The sequence below is a fragment of the Erithacus rubecula genome (genome assembly GCF_903797595.1).
Source record: "Erithacus rubecula genome assembly, chromosome: 10".
Lineage (NCBI taxonomy): Eukaryota > Metazoa > Chordata > Aves > Passeriformes > Muscicapidae > Erithacus > Erithacus rubecula.
Window position 1 is genome coordinate 13683746 of NC_136662.1, and position 22493 is coordinate 13706238.

A 22493-nucleotide genomic window follows, 5' to 3' on the forward strand; every position below is an offset into this window, starting at 1 on the left:
CCAGGTTATATCCCTGGAACTAATGCATATTTATCACATTTCTACTACATATTCATTACATTTCCTGAATACATATGTATATGCTAATTATTTCCGTTAACTTATTTGAATATGACGTCTTTGGTGGTTGTTTGTGAGCACCCCACACCTCAAAATTTCCCTTTTATGGTCCCAGATTTTCTGAAGAATGCTTTCCTTGAGATTGCTTTGTTTAATGCTTGCACTGAATCCTCCAACAAAGTACTCTCCTCAAAGCTAAATGTGAAGAGAATATTGTTCTGGTGACCTCATCCTAATTAAAAAGCACAACAGGTTAAGGTTGATAATACTGAAAATTGTTGTTTCTACATCTGGAAATACAGTAGGATGAAAACTTCAAATTTTGAAAGGCAACACATCACATATTTAATGGTGTGACACTGGAAGGTTTAATTGATGTTCTCTGGGCAGTAAAGCAAATGCCAGACTGTGTATCTTGGTGCTCCTTCACCATCACTCCCAGGCATAGGGAAGGCTGTCAGGTCTTCCATGGGGAGGCATTTTTGTGACATGGGAGTGGCAGAAGGACTTGGGGGTTCTAGTGGATGAAAAGCTGGACATGAACCAACCCTGTGCTGGGCTGTAGCCAAAGAACCATGGCCAACAGGTCAAGGATGGGGTGCTCTCTCTGCTCCGTGAGAGAGGAGCATGAAGATGCTCAGAGAGCTGGAGCACCTCAGGCTGGGAGAGCTGGGACTGCTGAGCCTGAAGATGGCTCGGGGCAAACCTCACTGCACCTCCCCGCTCCCGAAGAGTGCATTTGAAAGAGACAGCGTGACTTTTCTTACAGGCAGAGAGCGGGGCTCGGGGCCGGTTAGCCGGCCGCAGCAGCGCGGCCCGGGCCCGGGCAGGTGGCGGAGGCGCGGCCCGGGCCCGGGCAGGTGCCGGCGGCGTCTCCCGGCAACCGCGCGGCCAATGGCGGCGGCGCGGGGCGGGCCCGGCGCGGCTCTAACCCCGCGGGGCCCGGCCGGGCCGCACCGCCCGCGGGCTCGCTCGGGAGCCGCGTTCCTCCGGCTCCTTCTCCGTCTCCTCCCTGCGGCCGCAGCAGGTGGGGGGTGCGCGGCTCCTCCGCCCCGTGGCGGGCGGGGCGTTGGGCGCGGCGGGTAACGGCGGCCGCCGGCGGGGCGCGGGTGAGGCGGCGGCGGGGGGCGGAGGTACCGGCGCTGCTGGGCTGGGCTCGGCTCGGCTCGGCTCTCCTGCCGGGCCCGGGGGTCGCGGCGCTCCCGTGTCCGGGCTCCCCCGGCCGGGGAGGGCCGTGCGGGCGGTGGGTGCTGACATGTGCTCCCCTCCGCCAGGCCCCGGCTGAGCGGCGGGTCCAGGCGCAGCCCGGCGGGCTGGGCTTTGCCGGCGCTTGCGGTCTCCGGGAAGCTGCGAGCGGCTGATGCTCGGAGGTGAGAGCCGTAAAGCTTCCTACTGAGTCAGGGCATTTGTGACTGCTCGGGCTGAGCTGGCGGCTCACGTCATGTCAGAGTACAGGGTCCGTAAGTGACTTGGGCATTTTTTAAACTGTATTTAAAAATTTATTTATTTGCAGCAAATCTACTTTAAATTTGAAGATCAAGTCTTAATGCGGGACCAGTTTGTAGTGTTTCTGCATCCCCAGATTGTGTAGAATGCTCTGCTGCTTGCAGTGCTCAGTGAAATAGTTAAGCGGAGCTCCATAGGCTGCCAAGGTATGATAGGAATTTCAGGGCAATGACTTAAAATAAGAGGTATTCGAAGTCAAGTGTGAACGCATTAGGTAAATTTTAATAGTGAACTTAGAAAGGAGACCTAGAGAAATGATTTGATACAATGAATGGGGATTTCAGATTCCAAGTGTTTATGGGGAAAGATGTTATTTCTAGGGGTTTTTTTTGGAGGGGGTGGAAGGATGGGGGCAGAAAGCTGTGATACTAATGTCAGTTTTAATTTGGACTGGAAAGATCCCAAGAGAGGGTAACACCAGGTTCATGGAGCTCAATACCTTGGTTCTGAACCTGGCAGCTAAAGGAAAGATGTTAAGTGTAGTTTGGTTGTACAGCAATGCTTTTATCTGTGTATCCTCCCAAAATGCTGCAGTGTGGAGTTGAGGGATTTCTCAGCAGAGGCTATATCTGTCTTGTAAAATGTAATAGATGCTGGATTTTTTTTTTTATTTTTTTTTAATTTGAGGCAGTTAATATATTGAGTATTCACAGCACCTCATGGTGATGCAAGTCCACAATTTAATTGTTTATATGGAAAAAATGCCCTGTTTTCCCAGCTTTTGCCCTGAATGTTTCATTACATTCTTTACAACTGCTGTGTTAAAAGAAGCAAAGAATTTGTTTTCTGTGTGTTGGTCCTGTTACTCCAGCTGTTTCCTCTTCTAGTTGAAAAGTCACAGCCTATTAGTTTCTTGAATGAAAGCATTGCTTGGTCTTTCTTACACCATATTTAGGTATATTCTGCCTTTTTACAGGGAAGATTGTACCTCTGTGAGATATTTAAGGTGGGGAAACTTAGTATTCATCAGGAGATGTTATGGTGATCTCTTCTGTCCTCTGCTCCAGGGTTCTGTAAACTGCCTGGGAGTTGTTATTTCCAGAGGACTAATCACAGGGACTCGGGATCTCTTCCTGCATGATAATGCCTAACTAGAGTCTGTTGGTTTAAGTGCATAGCAGAGTTGTCTTTTGCATTGTGTTAGTTTGTGTTTATGAACAAGGAATTTCAGCTGGTGTTTTTATTATCCATTTGTTCAGTATGAACGTTCTGCAGTTTGTTATTCAACCTGTGTTTATTTTTGTGAATAACTCTGTATAGTACATGAGCATAACACGTGTTCATCACCTCTTTTAAATTTACTGACAAACAATGCCTACACAGACCCCTTTGGGACTCTAATTTTTGTCTCCTTGACACTTTCATACACTTTACTCACTCTTCTGTAACTTGTTTCTACACTTTGCCCTTTCCCATTTATAATCAGTCATTAATAAATTTCTTAATGTCTTAGTTTAAGAGCTTTTGGAGGGAACATTGTGAAAAGCTTTTTGAAAATCCAGTTATGCTGTTTTGGCTGGGGTTTGTTGGGTGATTCCTTCTTCCAGAGCACTGTGGCAGACTTGTTAGTTCCTTCCTTCCCCAGAAGGTGTGCTGACATTTCACCAGTTCATTTGTTTGGAGTTGTCAAGTCTTTCTGTGTCATTTTTTTATTAACAGAAACCTAGAATTTACAGGAGAATTATTCCTTGAATTCCCTGGTAATCTCTAGAGAAATTATGTAGTTATCTTCTTGCATTCCATGCCTCATTTAACTTTCAGGTTATATGCTACTGAAACAGGTACTTCTCCTAATTACTGATATCTGGAATACTAGTTCTGGCTCTGCCCAATAAATATCTCACCAACTATAGGATCTAATAAGATAGAGGTTTGCTTTTCTTTTAAAAACAAAAGTTCTGCTTGCAGAGACAGACAGCTGTCAAATTTGGCTAAAGTTGACCTCGGGAAGAAGAGCAGAACATGCAGAAGTTGGTTTCTGAGATTCTTCTCTTGCCTGTGCCATAGGGAGATTTGCTAACAGAATGTTCTGCTTCAGCTGCATGTAGTACATGGTTTGTGAATGCAAAGGGAGAAATGCAGTTTTGAAGATTGACAATAGAGTTATTGTTTAGTGATAGGAAAATGCTAATGTGAAATCCGTGGTGTTAGTTTCAAAATGGGATAGGAATTTGGGAGCCAGATAAAATGTTTCCCTGTGTTTCAATTCTTTCAGTGATTGAATTAACAGAATTTCAGTTATCTGTGTATTTAATATGTAGAGTTGAATCTTGAGGTAGTACCTCAGATTATGTTCCTTGTAACCTGAGTGTTTGAGGGAAAGACCATGACAGAATAGTCATTGAAGACTGCATTTTATCAGATGTAAGAGAATATTCTTGTGTTGAGAAAATTAAATATTTATGTTCTTAAAACCGTTGGAAATTTTGTTTTCCTGTTTGTTTTTTTTGAGTAAAATGAAAGGGAGAAATGTAGTTGGGATTTGTGAATATGATACATTCAGAATGACCAGAGAATTCATACCCACAGACTGGGTGGTTTGAATTGATTTTTCATGTTACTTTTAAACATACTGGGAAATTCAGCTGAAAATCTACTATTACTGGAAGTTTCCATGGAATGTGTATAAGCTGAGGGATTTCTTCACCCTCATTTTGAAGCTAATAGATCAATGATTAAATTGCCACAATTTTGTAAGTGTGGGAAGAAAAATCTGGGCTCAGATTTGGTTGCAAGAGCCATCATTAAAATTACAATATTAAATAAAGATCACTAAAACTGTAATAGATTTTTAGAGGAAGGTATACTTTTTACTGTACTATTATCACTGGATATATTTATTAGTGTATATATATATTATATATATCATTATGCAAGTGGTAAACTGTTATTAGGAATTCTGTAGAGAGACAATAATATCAAAACTCTAGGGAGGAAATGCAGAGACTTCCACAGTGATTACATGAATTAAAGCAAGTATGTGTCACGACATTATCAGGAATGTATTTGTAAACCTTCAATGTCATGTCTACAGTGTACCCTGAATTTACCTGGACTTTTGTGCCTTTTTGTCTATCCGGATCAAAGCCATCTGCGTGACATCTGAGGATTACTAGACAAATGTAAAAGCTTTGAGCAGCTCCATAGCTCCCTTTGGGTATTATTTTAGTGTATAAGAATCACATTGGTCCTCAAGTAAATGCTAAGTACCCCCGCAGTTTTACAAGTTGGAACACATGCATGTCACAAGGTGTAGTGTTTGAAATATACAGAGAAGGAATGTTGGACAATTTCTGGTTGATGCTGATTCTTCAAACTTTCTTCTAAGACATTGCATGTCTCCAGAAGGTGCCTTTCCATATCCTCCCTACCTTGGTGGTGGATAGAAGTTTTCGGGGTTAGCAGATACTGCATTTCCCACTTGTCACACCCTGTCTGGGTTTGGGATGACCAGATGGTGCAATATGATCACAGCACTGTGACAATTCTCTGCTGATTGTTTGAGTGTGCTTTACAAATCCAGTTACAACTGCTCCTTTTCAAGTTTAAACATGATATTTAGGATTTTTAATTCTGCTATATTGTGTTAAGTTTATAATTCTACTTCTTGCTGCTTATGATTTTCAAGTTTTTCTATGGCCTGAGCTCAGGTTTGTTTAATCAGATTTGTCTTAAATCTTGTGCATTTATTGCCAGTTGCTCTCCTGTCCCCCAAAACACAAGCCAGTAATTTTATGAACAACTTCTTTTAGCTCTTTGGACTTATGAAATACACTAATTTTGAACTTCAGTCGTGTTCTTGAAAAGAAAGATGTATTTATTAGTGAATTACGTAGAAGTTTCTGGAAATATTTCTGTAGTTTTTTGTCAAAAATTCCCAAGTTGGCTTTCAAAGAAGTTCTGGTATGTTATTGCCATGGCAATGCACTTTTTTTTAAAGTTCATTGAGGTTTTTGTACTTCACTTGTTCCATCTAGCACTTAAATGCCTTGGTTTGATTACTACTTCCTTGGTATTAATCAAAGTTTCTGTGATTTTAGTGGTGTGTGTGTTTGGGTCTTTTTGTTTGATACAAGGTTTTGTTTTTCAGTGAGGTGGCTCTGTCCTTGTATTCACACTTTGGAGTTGGGTCCCTCAGGCTCATTTTTGCACAATCCATCCATGTCTTGGCCTCCAGGAATTTCCTGCTCGGGGGAAGAAGTGACACTGCTAATTGGGGCAATTATCTCTAGAAAGCAGTGGGTGGTTACAGGTTTTTGGGCAAGTCATTGAACCTGGTAGGGAATTCACCCTGGGCACAGGGTAGTCTTGCTAAAGCATCTGCTCTGAATGGATCTGTGTGTGATTTGCAGGGTGCAAGTTTAGAGAATCATTGCATTCCTACACCTGGATTAGCCCTGCTTCCAGTCAGGCATTGTTTAGGGTGACAGATGCTGTGTCAGAATAATATTGTCAGTGCACAGTGACCTGGGGTTGATAATACTGTGTGTTCAGGGAGTGTGGGTGCAGTCTCTTAAAGAATAAATGCCAGTTTGTTTGGAGGTAGCAGCATATCTAAAATGAGGTAAGTATTTTTGTGGACTTGGCTTGATGGAATTTGTGTCTTGAGGTTCCTAATAATATTTTGAAAAATGTTATTAGATTGCAGGGTTGTGATGTCAGTAATGAAAACATACTTGTACCTTAATTTTCTACCTTTTGTCTCTTATGTTTGTGCATTTATTTATCTGATGCATCCAGCAGAAATGGAAGTAGCATGTAAGAAGTGTGTCCTCTTAATACTTACTGACTTTGAATTAAATTTTAAAAGCACTGTTGTATAGTTAATTTGTGAGCATCTTGCTTTTACAGGGGTGGAAAAAAGAAAAATACACATAAATCAAGTGTAGAGAGAAAGCAGAACAAGTAATTTCTTTAACAAGAGCAACAACTAAATTGTTACATTGACTGTGTTTTCTTGTTGCCTTATGTGTACTTTCTGATCTGAAAGTTCTCAGGAGCTAGTAAATTGCAACACATGCGAGGAATAACTGTTTACCTTTTTTCCACATGTACATTTATGAACTTGGAGAAATGTTAATCTAGCTGGATAAGAATTAAGAGGTATATTTTAGTGCTGTGCATTCTGTAACATGACTGTGCACCAGTATGATCTCTTAAAAACTTGGTGTTTCTTGGACATTGTATTTTGTGCTTTGTCATTTGATAAGGATTTTTACTGTCTATGTTCTCAAGAGACCTTAGGGATAATAAAACACTCCCCCAATCCCTTCCTGTCTTTCCCTGCCCAAATGAATTTTTTTTTCCACGGTGATAAAAATATAAGGTTTTGGTGCCAGAAATTTAGAAGTTGCTTAGCCAAAGTATGTTTATTGAAACATTAGCAAGAGGTTAGGTAAAAACATCCCTGTGCTCTAAGATGTACGGAATCCATTTATAACAGGATTTAGACTTTGTTCCAAAGTGTTGGTTGAAACAAAAGGGCCTCTTTTCTGTCAGGTGGAAAGTTTGTTTCCCTGAAGTATCATTGTTCCCCTAACAGCTGATGGGTTGTGCTGTCCAATTAGCATCCAAGCTGGATTTAAAGTTTCCAGCAGTGAGGGATAACTAATGCTATTATGTGCCTTCTTGCTGTGTGCTGGAGGTGGGGTGAGGGGACCAGCACTTTGTTCTTTCCTTGGGGTGGGTGCCTTCTCTTTGGTTTCCAGAGGGACTGGGCTATACTGAGTGGCTGTGCCAAGAGTAAAGCTTCTCCTGTTTGTTTCCTTCAAGAATTTTGGAGTTTCTGCAAGGAAGCAAGGAACTTGCTAGGGAAAGGCAGTATTACTAAATGTATAAGTTAATTTAAGTGGTTAAATAATTATTAAAAGCTCCTTTGCCCTCTGCCAATATATCCTCTTTAGAGCCTTTGTAATACATCTCTTTAAGCAACAATCCCATTTAGACAGACATATGTTAAAACCTCATATAAGCTTGCAGTAATAAAATTGCTTCCTGGTTATATATGGCAGGACAAAATATTTGGCTTGCTCTGTTTTCTCTGATGTACATCAACAGAAACAACTAGTTATCTGTAGTATGAGTGTTTATTTTCACATGTGCATGGCACTTTAGCTTTAGTTAATGTTTTACAGGACAGTTAAGTCTAAATATAGATAGGTGCATCATTTTTACAGTATACTATTTGCTGTGCTTACTGTGTTCCAAATTTAGTGTAAAGAAATAGAAAAATTCCACGTGGTTCAAGTTCAGTAGTCACTCTCCTGTGCTTTCTTTAACCTTCTAGCTGTATTAGCTGCTTTTGTTAATCTGAAATGCTCTTGCTATTTTAGGAGATGCCTACGTAACACACGTTGCCAGCAATTGTACTAAATACTTTGCTGCTGAACCAGTTGCTCAGGTACCCAGCCTGTCTCTGTTGCTATGGGAGATTGGAAGTCTATAACTGTGCCATTGCTGTCATCAGGTAAACTGGGAATATTTTGAATTTAGTTGATTTGCTAATTTTACCAGCGATGGTATAGCAGCTAAAGAGAGAGACTGGAATTTTGTGTATGACATGTTTGAATAGTTAAACAGCATTGTAAATAATATGTAGTACAAACAGTGCTTTGTCTTGGATTGAGTCCTTGCAGGAATGCTAATGTAAAATACTGTACTTGCATATGTATGGAAAGGTTTAGGACTTGCAGTCACATTTTATTTTTTATAATCACGCCTATTAATGTATCTTGTGTTTTCAAAGATTTCTTCACTTGCTCTATATTCTTTTGCTTCATAAATTGGTAAAGGAGCAAATTTGTTAAAGGAGTAAATATTTTCATGCCTATTTTTGCCTAGTGGAAGAGTAAATTGTAGCATACACTTAATAAGTATAATAATACTATACATTCTACAAGAATTTTACTGAATGCACATCTCTTGCACTTGTGTTTTACTAAGTCAGTAAAAAAGGAAGTGTGGTCAGCTTTTTCTTGGTGGATGAGTAAAATTTGAAAGGTACAACTCTTTAAAGTGTTATTGAGTCTAAATCTTCAGTGGAAGTTTCTTTTATATATATATTGTGAATTGTTTAATGTCATTCTAGATCAAATTCTGAGGTCTGGAATCTAAATTTCTGTAAATAATAACTTTAGTACATCAGAGTGTGATTTTACGTGAAGTGCTAAAATAATAGCTGATTTCTTCTAAATGTTTAACTTTTAGATAGCAAAAATATATTTCCATATACCTCAGAAAGAAAGAGATCTCCTACAAGCATGAACTCACAAGTGCTACGTTTGTCACTGCCTTCACCCAAAAACATGTACAGCTTTTTCGGTGCCTTCTGCACAGAAGAGAATCTTGAACAGAGTATATCCTATATTGATAGGGTAAGCCAGATCTTTCTGTTTATTGGCCATTGTCACCTGCACACAATATATCATGGTAAAAAAAATTGACTGGATTAAGAAGGCTTCTTACTTGGTGCCCAGAAGCTGAAGTTGGTGGGAAGTAAGATTGGGGTTTTTGCTTTCATTCAGAATTTCACTTGATGCTGTTTCTGTCTTTTGGATTATGATGGGAGATTGATCCAGTTATTGATCTCATTTCCCTCCCCTCCCGCCTTGTCTTTTACCAGGAATTAACAACAATGGGCTTTCCTTCTATATATGCAGAGCCCAAAGGAAAGGAATTAAATTTAGTATGTATCATAAATTGTATGAATGAATTGCTTGTACTGCAGCACAAGAACCTTCGAGCTCAGGAAGAAGTAGAAATGCAGCATATGAAGCTGGGAAGTGATATGGATCACTTACAGAACTGCTATGCTAAGTTAAAGGTAAAAAACAAGATTATTCCACTAGAATTGTGCAGATCCCTGAATTCTTAACAGCAAGTCCTTTTTTTGGTTGTTTGTTTGTTTGTTTTCTTCCCAGTACTAATTTGCAATTGTATTTTCATGTGTATTTTGGGGTTTTTAGAAGTCTTTTTTTCCAAATGAAAATGCCTTAAAGTTAATGAAATATGAGTTAATAAGAGAACTTCTAATTACTTAGAATTTTAGCCTCCTTAATCAAGGAAGGGGGAAGACTGAATTGGGAATGTTAATGTACACTCTGAGTGAAAATATTAAATGCTTCACTTCCTATCATTTAGTATTGATTAAAAGGGTATGCTCAGCTCTGAAAGATAAATTCCCAGTGTAACAAGTAAAAGCACAGATCACTCTTGTAGTGCAGGATTTTATTAGTCTTTTTCCATTTCCTAAAATAAGCTTTTTCCATGTGTTTTTTTTTTTTTGTTGTTGGATTCCTTGAACATCCAGCTTCAAAGTCTCTTTGCAAGAATTGCTCAGAAACTGTTGCCAAACCAGAAGTTACTAAGCTTCATTTTATCACAGGATAAACATGTGCTCAAGGCCAGTCCCTGTGGAGTAGCTGATATATTGGAAGTTCCTGGGTGCACTTGTATGTGCAGTCATGTTAGAAAAGACTTGACTTTCTCTTAAGTCTGTCAATAAAATAAAATATTAAAAAAGAGAAAATATTTCAGTGTGTCATTCAGTGCTTTTTTAGGTTTGCTTTTCACTTGGACTGGTTGGCACTATCTCCTGAGAAATACTGCTGTTGTTTTTCAAAATCATAGCAGCCCTTTTGCTGAAATTGGTTGTGTAGAAGGATTTTGATGACATTAAAATAATCTGCAGCTGCACTGATTTTTATGCAAACACTAGAAAATGTTAGGTTCTAGAATACTCCAGTTGCTTTCTCTAGATGAATAGTTTTAAGGAGAAAGAGGGAAATCTAAGTACTACATGAATCCCAGGGCATTTAATTTGGCTGTCAGCATGTGAAGTTTCTCATGTAGAGTCTTTCAGATACCATACAGCTGTCCTCTGGACTTCCATTATTGTGTTACCTGTACTTCACTGTGACTTGTTTAGAAGTTCTTGTTGCTGAAATGTATCTACACATTTGTACCTCACTAGGCATATGAAGGAAAAGCTTATATATAGTATTTGGCTGTCATTTAAGCTGCCAATTTCAGGTCTGAGTCTTATTTATGGACAAAACTTTCTAAAAAGCTAGTTTTGCATTTATAGTAAAATATATAATATAAATATAAAATAAATAAATATATTTATATAAATATATAATATAAATAATAAAAATATTTATATTATAGTCTATTATAATGAGATCATCTGTCTAGCCTTCTCTGTATATGTGAAATATTCCATTTGCATTGTTATGCTCACAGTCTGTATATCTGTGTTAATTGTACCCTTGATTCAGCAGAAATGCTCCAGTAAAGTTCTAGTTACAAATTCATACAGGTTGCTTAGTATCCACCTCACTGTCACAGTACAGATATGCTTAGAGAATCCTGACTTAATGAAAAAGTACTAACTGTAATAAATATCTGTTAAATACCAAGCTGGATCTCAAGTGAGGTGGTTTGGAAGTTTGGTTAAGATGGCTTGTTTGTTTTGGTTGGTTGGGTTTTTTTAAAATTTTATGTTTTTAATTCTTACTGATATTGAACTATCAACACTTTTTCTAGGAACAGTTGGAATTATCTAAAAGGGAAATAGTTGGGCTTCAGGAAAGAGACAGACAACTGCAAAGCAAGAACAGAAATTTGCACCAGTTACTTAAAAATGAAAAGGATGAAGTGAGTTATTTTGTACATTAACACAAGTCATTATATAGATATTGAAGATATTTTTTTTTCTTGCACGGAGTCTTGTAGTTGCTCATTTTGAATGTGGCTTTTTGTTGGTAAATGTTGTCTTTCAAGGTGACTGGCATGTTGCATATGGATAATATAATAATATCCCTATAAGGAATATGTCCAAAGTACGGCAATAATAGAGAGTATTTCTGGAATGCAGATGTGCAGTTTTCAGAGATTTTCTGTACAGCTTTATCTTAGAATGTTCAGATATATCAAAAAGTAGGAGGGGCAACAGGATTCAGTCACTTATGCAAACATTTGTATATACAGGCTTTTGGGGTTTTCCTATTATGTTATAGAGGGGAGCAAAAGACCAATAAGAAGGGAGGTGGGGGGAAACCCAGCTCAAAACCACAGTCTCATAAAACTTAAATATCTTTAAACAATCAAGATCAGAAAACACTTTGACATTCATGGCACTTCTTAGTTTGGGATTTGTTTCCTGTATGCTCCTTCCCTAGCATTGTACTTGACATGGCTCCTGTGTTTTTGTAAATGTGGCTCCTCTAAGTTTCTGTGAATGTTCTGTGTTCATGAACATATTCATACAGTGGGAATCACAGTACTAAGTGGACATAGTGACTTCCTGAAGTTCCAGCCTATGATACTGAATGTGCTGTATGTTTGTAAGGTTAAATCAGAAAATTTTAAAAACCCCAAATAATAGAGCCCTAGGAATTGATAGTACATGTCAAAAATTTGCTTTATGATGTTTTAGTGTTCTTTTAGACCAAATGGAATAGTCTGTCTTTCAATGTCCTGCTGCCCCAAGGAAGGGAAGTTTATTTTTTTAGTCTAAGCCTAACAAGCATGCTTTAGAATTGGAGTAAGCCTAGATCTTGGACATGAATTACTGAAAGTAAAGGTGTATCTTTCTCTACTCTGTCCAGTAAAGGCATTAAAAGTTGTGATTTATCAGAGCATGAATTCAGTTGTACTTTAGAGGAATTATAGTATTATAATCTGCTGCTTATGATGTGGATTTTTGCTGAAAACAAAGTAGCTGTCCTGAGATAAGTCTGAGATCAGAGTCCATGGGGTGGGAGAGCTCTTATGATTGCTTCTGTTGCTTCCTTTCACCAGAAGTACAGTTTAATAGAAGTTTTATTTTGCCTCATGTGTTTTGGTTTTCTGAAGAAATTTATGTTTGTACTTTAGTTGAAGAAACAGCCTTTTGTGGCATTGCTTTTAGGTTCAGAAGCTACAGAACATAATTTCAAGTAGAGCTACACAATACAATCATGACATGAAGAGGAAAGAGAGAGAATATAACAAATTAAAGGAACGCTTACATCAGTTAGTCATGAATAAAAAAGACAAAAAGTTAGGTAAGTAACTCTTTGAATTTTACCACAGCAAAATTAGGATATTCTGTATGTTAACCAGAGCCCATTTTAAGCATTTTTGTCATTAAAGGCAATGCAACCCTCTTGGAGATTTTTATTTGGGTGCTAGAATGTTAAAGAAAAGATGCAATATTTCATGTTATTGACTGTGTAAGACTTTTCTACGTTGTGTTCCATAAGATCACATACCAAGCATAAACCAAATGCTGATCTTTACCAAATGAGGTGGGATTGTTTTTTGGGGTTGGGTTTTTTTTTCCTTAGTAAGGAAAATTTATTCCCAGAATTCCATAGGAATCAACACCTCTGCCAGCGCCATCTCTCCTCTATTTTCTTGCTAGTGTTGCTATCAAAAGATTTTGGGTGATGCCATAAACACTGTATTGTTCCAAGCAGTTGCCATCAGGAAGGCATACTGTGTGAAATTTTTACTGTGGAGATACTGCACCTGCTTCTGGTTAGCACAAGTACTGAGAGGTTTGAGAGGAGGTACCAGGATGTACTGTCCTGTACTATGAGAGGAGGTAACACAAGGCACATGCACCATCCTGTGCTGTGTGAAGTGAGGAGAAACCAGATCTCCTTTATCATCAGTACTTGTATGTGGTACTGCTCAAAAATTGTGTTCAGGACACTCATCAGTGCTATTTACCTTGTAGTTTTCTGTGAAAAATAGCTGGAAATGGGTATTATTGTTAGGTCTTAGAAAAGAATACCTTTTGGTTCATATAGCTGGCCCTAAAGTATTTATGTAATATATCTCCAGTGGAAGTGCTGCCCTTGTCCACCTGTCACTCCCAAACTCAGCTGATTGCCAGCTGTAGTACATGTTTTAGTAAGCTCCTTTAGCTCTAAACCAGAAGAAAACTATTCATGTTGTTGCCAAGATGGTTTTCTGCTGACTTAGTTTTCTGAAAGTCCTTGTGGTTAAGCCAAACCAGGTTAGGACACAGTAGGAGAAACACCTGTTTTGGTGCAGACAATCTTTAGATACCAGTTCAGTGAGCTCTAGAAACTTCACTCTCACATCAGCAAAACTTAAACATTCTTGATTTCATGTGGCTAGTGCTAATTCAAGTATCAGTGAGGTGAAAATAGCAGGGTTTAAAAACTAGTTACTGGTTGCTTGGTAGCTAACTAGCTTGGACCACTAATCTGTAGTCATATATTGGGTTTCAGTTTTTGTCAATGATGTGGTTGGATTTTTTTTATTTTATTTTTATTCAAATGTAGACAGAGAAACTTGTTTTGAGAATACCTTACGAAAGATTAATAAGTTCCTTACCCTAAACAGGAGATAAAACTGGCATTATTGCCAGAAGGAGCATAGAGTTGATAAATTGATATAAAGGCTAAAGATTAAAGTGTCATTAAGAAATGCATAAAAAAGATAAGACAGGATGAGAATGCATTCTTCTGAGTTTCCAAACTCTAAAACTTTTTTTCTTTGACTATGGTATTTTTGCTTTAAGCAGAGTCATGTGGTTTCATATGAGTCTGCAAATTGAGGGGGAAATTTGAGTAATGTGGTCTTTTTATAATAAATACATATCAATGCAATGTCATTTAAATCTTTATCTTTTTGCATATTGTTTCAACTTTGAAATATCCTTTTCATTTGTAGCTATGGAAGTTCTAAATTATGTTGGTAGAGCTGATGGGAAGAGAGGTGCATGGAGGACTGATAAGACAGAAGCCAGGTAGTTGTCTTAGAACATTAATTGAAGCATGTATTAGGGCTGTTATGTTGTTACTGTAAGATTATTTCTTCCAGAAATGAAGAAGAAATGTACAAAGTTCTGTTAAGTGATTATGAACAACGCCAAAAGCAGCTTTTACTGGAAAATGCTGAGCTAAAGAAAATTCTCCAGCAAATGAAGAAAGATATTATTTCACTTCTTCCACCACAGAAACAAAAACCTAAAGAAAGATCTGAAGATGGGCTGGTAAGTATTCTTCAATTAAAATTAAATCTCCATAGTAGTTTGGTATTGTGCTGGAATAACCTGATAGTTATTAAAAAAAAAAAAAAAAGCAAACTTCTTCTGAAAATTGCAGCGGATTGAACATCATGTTCTTTGTATGAAATCCATCCATGTTTAAATATTCTGCTCTCTGTGAACAATGCACAGTGTATTCTTTCCAGTAAGTCAATGAAAAGCTTTGAAAATACTCTTTGAATTTAAATGCAGTAGCTACTGGTATATAATTCTGTATTGCAGTGCAGAATAGTGGATTTTGCATACCTGGGATTTTTGTTTGTTTGTCTCCTGATTTTAAGTATTTCTTTACATGGGATGTTTTTATTGAACAGTTTATTGCCATGGCTGTGTAGAAAAGCATTAGATTCTCTCTGTCACCTTCTTTATAAGGTGTGAGTGCTTTTCTTGACTGGATGACTTGCCCTCATACTGGGCAGCTACTGCTTAACTCTGGCATCAGAACTCAGCAGTCTGAACCTGTCTAGGTTGAAGGTGTGAGAATGACTGAGTCTTGCTAGCTGACCCACAGCCTCTGTGGTGGGGTTCTGGGGACTGCCTGGTCACATGCCTCCTCAGCATTATGTTGTCAGGGAACTGAACTCCCTGAGAGTCAAATTTCCCTGGATGGAAAAATCTTTATGTAAGGGTTTTCCTTCTCCTCAGTAAATTGAATCTATGCACATATTTATATAAACAAATAGACATATTTGGAGGGTTGAAATAGTTTGCAGCTTCTTATTTCTGCTACTACAGGTGCTGTCAGACCAGGAGGAAGATATTGGAGAATTAAATAAAGAGAATATGTGGGAATTATCTTGTGAAACTGTGCGAGAACAGCTTACCAACAGCATTAGAAAACAGTGGCGAATGTTGAAGAACCACGTCGAAAAGCTGGATAACCAAGGTTGGTGTTTGACTGCATATAAAATGCATTTTAGAAAAGTTAATGCAGATGTGGCACTTTGAAATAATTGGATGCAAAATATGCAGTTCCCTCTCAAGAGCCTTGTCTTGCCACATCCTCTGAGACTTCTTGTGGCATTCTAAAAGAAACTGACTGATGGTTTGGTGCTGGACTCTCCTCATTTCCAGCTGTTAAACAGCATTAAGACAGCTAAAAATATATAAAATTCTTTCCTAGTATTATTTTCCCATGCAAGTAAATGCAGCCACTACCACAGGGATGTTTGCTGTCAAGAGTAAGATTGAGAAGGTCATGCATGCAATTGCAAATAAAAGAGCAGATGGCCTTTGAGAGTATGTTTACACCCTAGAAAGGATTTGAAGAATGCTTGCAATACTTTATTTGGTGTAACTAACTGAAAAATAAGCATTAGAAAAAAATTTAAAATTATTTGCTTCTTTTTTGGAATAATCTTCTAGGTTTTTTTAGTTTATAGGGATGACCATAGTATAGCTCTTTAGGATTCTATTAGTGTTCAAGTACAGGCTTTTGGGGGATTAAAACTTGGCTTCTTACAATCATTGTGATTTAGCTATGCATTAAGTTAACTAAACCAGTATGTAATTGTACAGAATGCAACCATTTCTGTAATTCATTCCCTTACTGGAAAGAAAACACACATCCAGTGTTTGTTAGCTCCATTTTTTCCTTCACGGGACTTGAAAGGAAAGGCTTGCTTTTTATATCTGTGATAAATATAGTTACTGTCATATTTTTATGAACACATAAGCCCTTCAAAAATGGGCTCAGAAGAATGGGCTAACAGCGTGTCAGTGGAAAAAAAAAATCTTAGTTGTCTTGAGTTTTCTTTTAAATGACTGCTGAACTAGACAAGGATTTTGTGTAATACTGCAGCATAGATGGTGGGTTTACCTTGGGGAATGTGAAACAGCCATGGTTTTTTTGCCTTTTTTTTCTGAACTGGATTTGATGGATAATTACTTATGTAGCATCAATTTTGGATCTCTTGTTTCTGGTAGCAATGCTTTTGAGCACACTGTCTGTCTGTCTTTCAGGCTGAAACAAATAGTCTAAAATATTTTGCTCTTCCAATGAGTCTCTGATATGAGGTGTTGGGGTTTTTTAAACTTGTTTTAAATATGCTTTCTTCCCTCCTCTTAGTGTCACGTGGACATTCAGGAGCTTGGAATGAAAAAGATGTCATTTCAAGAGAAGACCATGAGCTAGAAACTGAAAAACTAGAGTTAGAGATTCAGCAATGTAAAGAAATGATCAAAACTCAGCAACAGCTCTTACAGGTAATAGGCCTTATTTTTTAATATTTCTTTCAATTGAATCCAAGTGTATTTTATTTAATGTTCCACTCTTCTTGCCTCTGAGCCTTTCTCCATATTCCTTGATCATGTTTTTAAAATATAACAACTTAGTGGGCTGTCTGAATATAACTGTGCTAGTGGCTTAGTTAATAATTTAAGGATTTCATACTCCTGGTAGGAATAATTTTGGGGGTTAAACAAAGGTGAGGCTGCCTGAACATTTTGATTGCTATCTGAAATCTGTCCCCACTATCCACCTACTTGATATCTACTGCATTGTTTCCATATTAAACTTAAATCATTTTTGTGATAAAACTGAGCCTGTGGAAATACTGTACCTCTTGAGTCACTCCCAAATTACCATTTGTCTTCTGTTGCTCTATATTTACAGCAACAGCTTACATGTGATGATGACACCACTCTGTTACTACAAGACTGCTATTTGTTGGAAGAAAGAGAGCGTCTTCAGGAAGAATGGAGACTGTTTCGAGAGCAAAAAAAGAATTTTGAGAAGGAACGAAAAAGTTTTACAGAAGCTGCTATTAGATTAGGACTTGAGGTATTGGGAAAGGGAGCTCTCATGGAAGATGAATTACTTTCTTTTATATGTGCTAAAGTGCAGCCATCCAGAAATATCTGTTTCTGATGTCTATAGAGAGAGATCATTGCCATACTGTATAAATCATATCTTTGTTTGTTCTGAAAGTTTATTCTCTTGGCAATTCAAAAAGCCAAGGTTTTTGTGTGTGTTGGAAAATGCAGTTTCTGCAACTGGAACCAAACAATTTTTATTTCAGCTTTTGAAATGTCTTAAGTGCTTCCAAAATTTATTATCTAAATCACTTGGGTATTGTTGGTTTCCTACAAAAGTAAGGCCTCTGCAAATTTCAGTCAAATTTGGCATCAGAGTTAAATCTCAAAGCTATTTGATTTCTAAACTTTGAAAACCAGTGACTGTTGCAAAAACACCAGTAATTGGTGTTTCCCTTTGTAGGGTCATTATCAGTTCTGGTTTTGTTGTTAAGCTGGCCAGATCTGGCAGTCAGGGTAGATGTCTGTGAATGAGCTCTAGCACATGTCCTTTGGCCTAGCCCATAGGTAGGGGCAAAACTGTGAAGGGGCTTAAAGGTTGGCAGGGAATGCTCATGCTGATGTGACTGTGAAATTAGGATGGTACAGATATGAGAGGAAAAAAGCCATTGAAGGAAAAAGAAATGGACTTCATTGCTTACAGGCCAGCTTGCTTTGATGTGCAGAGCAGAAAGTTGGAGTGGGATGTGATTAAAATTTATAAAGCTGTGGATTCAGTTTAAGCAGATGAAAGCGCTACTGTTGTTCACCAAATCCCTCAAGACTTGGACTAGAGGGAACTCTTAATTTTGAAATTAAGTAAAAAACATACCCAAAAAGGTACTTTTTTTTTTTTTTTATAGTAAGGTAGTTGACTTCTGGATTTTTTTCAAAGGAGATTGTAAAGATGGTGTGTACCATCAAGTTCAAAAAGCAGTTGCCTGAGCTTATGGGCAGCACACTCACATGTGATAAAAATGAGGCACAAGGGGGTGCCTTTCAGTACCTGTGAAATCAAATGGCTTTTGGGAATGGGAACCTGTGAGAGAATGCACTGCAGAAATGGCAGTGACCATGCTCATAAATTGCATCTCTTGTGGCCACTGTTGGAGACAGAATACAGAGCTAACTGGCCAACCTCTCTGACCCAGAAAATACAATTCTCTGGGTTTGCTTAAGCTACTGGGATAGCAGTAGTTTACATGGTAACAAATACTAACTATGACTAATTTAATTTTATCTGCATTTTAGTGAGTTGGTTAATTTCATGTCGTCCATTGAATTCGGCTTTAAAAATTGTGAGTGATAATAAACAATAATTGTTTGTCTGGAAATGTTTAGGGCTACATTGCAGCATAACTGCTCATGCTTCAGCTTGTCAGAATGCTGAAATGTGAAATGAGAAGCAATGCTGTAAGCTTTGTAGGTGTTTGTGAAAGTTTGCGTTGGAGTTCAGCTTCCTCTGTTTTTCAACTGACAAAGAATAGGAGCATCCTGTTTCACTGATGGTTTTTGGAGATTAAATAGCTTGTTGCTTGATTCCAAAGCCTTTGGATCTCTTTGAGGTTTTCTTTTTCTGTGCTCAGAAGGGCTAGAAAGTAAAACAACAGTCTTTTTTTTTTGCCCCTGTTTTAGGCAGAAGCAATCAGTGCTATTTTCAATGTATTTTTCCCTGTTTAGAAGGTTTAAGCAGTAATTGTTCCTGGCAGCTGCCTTGGATGGGAGCTGCTGCTGCTCTGAGAGGGATAGAGAGCACAGGAGATGGTGTCACTGGAGCAGTAGAGTGAAAGGATTACTCAGATCTCTGTGGGTCTTAGAAGCCTAAGTGCCCCCTCAGCCAGTCCTTGTTGAGCTCTAAAGTTTGCTCACAAACAGTATTTGCTGTGTTAAGCTGCTGGCTCTTTTTAGTGACATGGGCATGTTACAACTTTGGCATTCTGAAATACAATAACATCAGTTTAACGTGGACTAGACTTTTTTCTGTGGTCATAAGTGTAAACTGTCATTCCTTTTCTTAGAGAAAGGCATTTGAAGAAGATAGAGGAGCATGGCTGAAGCACCAGTTCTTAAGTATGACTGCTGATTGCAAGCCTGAAAATACGACTACAAGTGCCTTCTTAAAAAGCAAGTATTTGGTTCAAATTTATGTTCTTGCACAGTTTCTTTTTCTTCTTTTCAACTAGAAGTTGCAGCTATGAAAAAAACAATTAAAAGCCCAAAAGGTCTCAAGTAAAATTTTACCATGTATCTGCATGCCTCCACCTGTCAGGGCAACTCATGGTTCCAAATATACTTTTAAAAAGGGAATTGTAACTCCCTTCCTGATAATGACTTACGTGGTAAATTTATATTTGTGAAACAATCTAGTGAATATCAAATACCTCATAGTACAGCAGGTAACTTTCATGTGCTTTCATAAATACAGTAGAACATTCATTATTCTGGTTTTCCCCTTCATATGAAAGCTTTGAAATAGAAATGTGAGAAGGGATTGATCTGGCCCTGCTAAATTGGCCATGTCTTTCCATTGGCTTGAGTGATGGTCAGGTTCATGACACAGTAAGACATCTCATGTCATTTTGATTTTGTTTTCTATGTTCTGACAAGTTTGTAGGTTTCTATGTTGGTGTTAATTACTGTCTGTGCATATTTTAACATAACTTAATTCCATAGCATTACATATACTTAAAAGTTTTATTTATGTCTGTATCAATAAGAGTTGTTATTATAACTCTGCTTTAAGGTCTTTGTGGGGTTGTTTATTTGTTTGTTTGTTTTTTTAAGCAGAGGGCACAAACACTTGCTTGTTTCCAGTGGGCTGCAGTTTAACTGGTGTGTGTCTCTTAGGTTCTGACCCAGACGTTCGTTTGGTGAAGTCTGCATCTCGGCAAAGGAGATTTCCCTCTGTGTTGAGTCCTGCTGTTTCACCAGAACCTTTTCAGATATCTCAGCACATTGCACAAAACAGGTTTGTGAAACAACGTTGGAGATGGTTTTTAGAGTGCAGAACTCTATGTAACTCTTTTGGTATAATCTAAAGCTTATGGTTGCTATACAGATATTAAACATTATGTCATAGAAACTTTACTGTTTCCATTCAAAACATTTATTTGCATTGTAACTTCTTTTTTTCTGCTTCCAGTGTTGCATCAGAAAAACCTACTGCAGACAACATGCCAAATCTGTGGGTGGAAAGTGATGACAAAGAAGAAACTGAAGAATGCACAAAGTCATGGGAAGACTCTGGAGTTGGCCCTCTATTTAGAAACTTGCACATGAAACAGCTGCCTTAGACTTCTAGGGTTGCCTGCTGGGTTTTTTGTTAGAGACTTGTTCATAAACTTGTCATTCTAAATGAAACAGAATGCTGTGAGTTTGATCATTCTTCTGGAGGATTATGTGGTGGTCTGAATTGTGGTGTGTTTCTACGTGTGTGCACATGGCTTTTATTTTTTAGACCATTTTTTGCCTCTTTCTTGCAACTCTTTAGAGAAAATTTAAAAATATATAAAAGCTTTGATATTTTTCTAGTAACAGAAGCTCTAATTCTGTGAATAAAGCAATGGTCTAAAACTTTGACTGTAATGAAATACTGGATCCTAATGTTACCTTTCATCACAGGCAGAGATAGCACTTTTAGAAATTGTTTAATTACTGGAATTATTCATTTATGTCTCAAGTGTAACTGGCATTAAATCCTCTTTTGCCTCGACTTGAATGTACAGTATACTGTAGATTTTTAACAAAACAGGTTCTATATTTATTGTGTGATTTGAAAATACCTCTTTGATATCTCAATGATTAAAAGTGCAAAATCTTTATATATTTGTAAATAGAGCAAGTGGTAATGCTGAGAAACCATGAAATGAAATACATGCATACATAAATGTTATTTTACATGACATTTTAAATTGTTTTATAGTGATACTCAGTTTACAGATCCATTAGGACTTTCAGTGGTTCAATGAGGAGCCAAAGTATTTCGAATGTGAACAATAAACGTGTAATTCTATTCTAAAAAACTCTGGTTCTATGATTTATGTGCAGTAAACTTTTAAGCTACCATGGTTATAGGGCTGTATGCAATGTCTACAAATCTGGTGCTGGTTTTGTATTTATTTTAATTGACTCCTGAATTTTATTTTCTGTGTAGCCTTGAGGAAGTCTCTTTTGTTTATAATGCAATAAAAATAGCCAAGTTAGTGATAAGATGTTTCAAGGTCTCCTTCACCTTACTCAGTGCATGTAATTTTCCCTCCCCAGTATAAATCCATCTTCTCTTGCTGGGTTTTTTGTGCATCTGTGATCACTTGTATAGCTCTGGCTATTGTGTATTTGGTCTTTTGGAAGATGTCTGAGTTTAAACTGCCTTTCTTGGGGTCAGAGATGAGAAACTAACTGAAGTTTAGAATCCCTCACTGAAAATGCATTGCTACTCTGCCCATTTTCTTCAGAATTGGATGGAGTGTAGTGTTTTGATTATCTGGAAAATTAGCAGTAGGATAATACAGGGAGAAGAAGAAACAGCAGTTCTCAAAGAAACAAAGGTAAGAAGCTGCAGTTTCTGCTGGTGAGCTCAGTCCACTAAGTTCCATCCTGAGATGAAATAGGCAATATAAACTGCAAAGGATCCTTGTGTGGCTTTCATATAGCACCTGTAAGGGAGCAGAAGTGGATATAATGATAATGCCAATACTAATGTCTTGGTGGGCTTTTTGCTGTATGGGTAGTCAGGCTGGAAAGACAATATCATATTTCTGTTTCTCCTGTTCTTCCCCAATAAATGGATGTTCAGAATCATGTTGTTCAGCTTTTTAGCAGCATACAGTTCATGTTGGTTTCACATTTCCCAACTGTTGGGCAGCTCTTGCCTGAATTTTACTAGTGGAAGAATAAATACACATTAAAAAAACTGAGGTAAGTAAAGTGAAAATTTAATCTATTAAGTGGGAGAACAGCACTCTGCAAGCAGGATTATTTTCAAGCCATGAGTGTCTGCAGATCTCCATGGCTGAGGCAGGATCCAGATGCCACCAGGGGCTGCTGCTGTTCCATTGTGTGCTCATGG

At 37.9% G+C, this 22493-nt stretch overlaps 1 protein-coding gene across 4 annotated transcripts; it reads left to right on the forward strand.

Annotated features, from left to right (window-relative positions):
* The first annotated feature begins 966 nt into the window (after positions 1 to 966).
* On the forward strand, positions 967 to 21447 carry SSX2IP (SSX family member 2 interacting protein). 4 transcript variants are annotated; one of them, XR_013775365.1, is made up of 15 exons: positions 967 to 1087; positions 1335 to 1430; positions 7899 to 8032; positions 8773 to 8939; positions 9188 to 9388; positions 11113 to 11223; positions 12479 to 12614; positions 14257 to 14332; positions 14407 to 14578; positions 15368 to 15518; positions 16701 to 16837; positions 17247 to 17414; positions 19444 to 19553; positions 20273 to 20393; positions 20568 to 21447. XR_013775365.1 is itself a non-coding variant. In XM_079314411.1 (15 exons), exons 3-15 carry the CDS (start codon positions 7990 to 7992, stop codon positions 20716 to 20718), a joined length of 1767 nt encoding a protein of 588 aa, XP_079170537.1. In that variant the 5' UTR covers positions 967 to 1087; positions 1335 to 1430; positions 7899 to 7989; the 3' UTR covers positions 20719 to 21447. The 4 variants fall into 4 exon arrangements, 3 of the variants coding, with proteins under 3 accessions (XP_079170537.1, XP_079170536.1, XP_079170535.1); XM_079314411.1 differs by having other exon boundaries at positions 20250 to 20393; XM_079314410.1 differs by lacking the exons at positions 1335 to 1430; positions 20273 to 20393; positions 20568 to 21447 and having other exon boundaries at positions 1001 to 1087; positions 19444 to 19623.
* The last annotated feature ends 1046 nt before the right edge of the window (positions 21448 to 22493 follow it).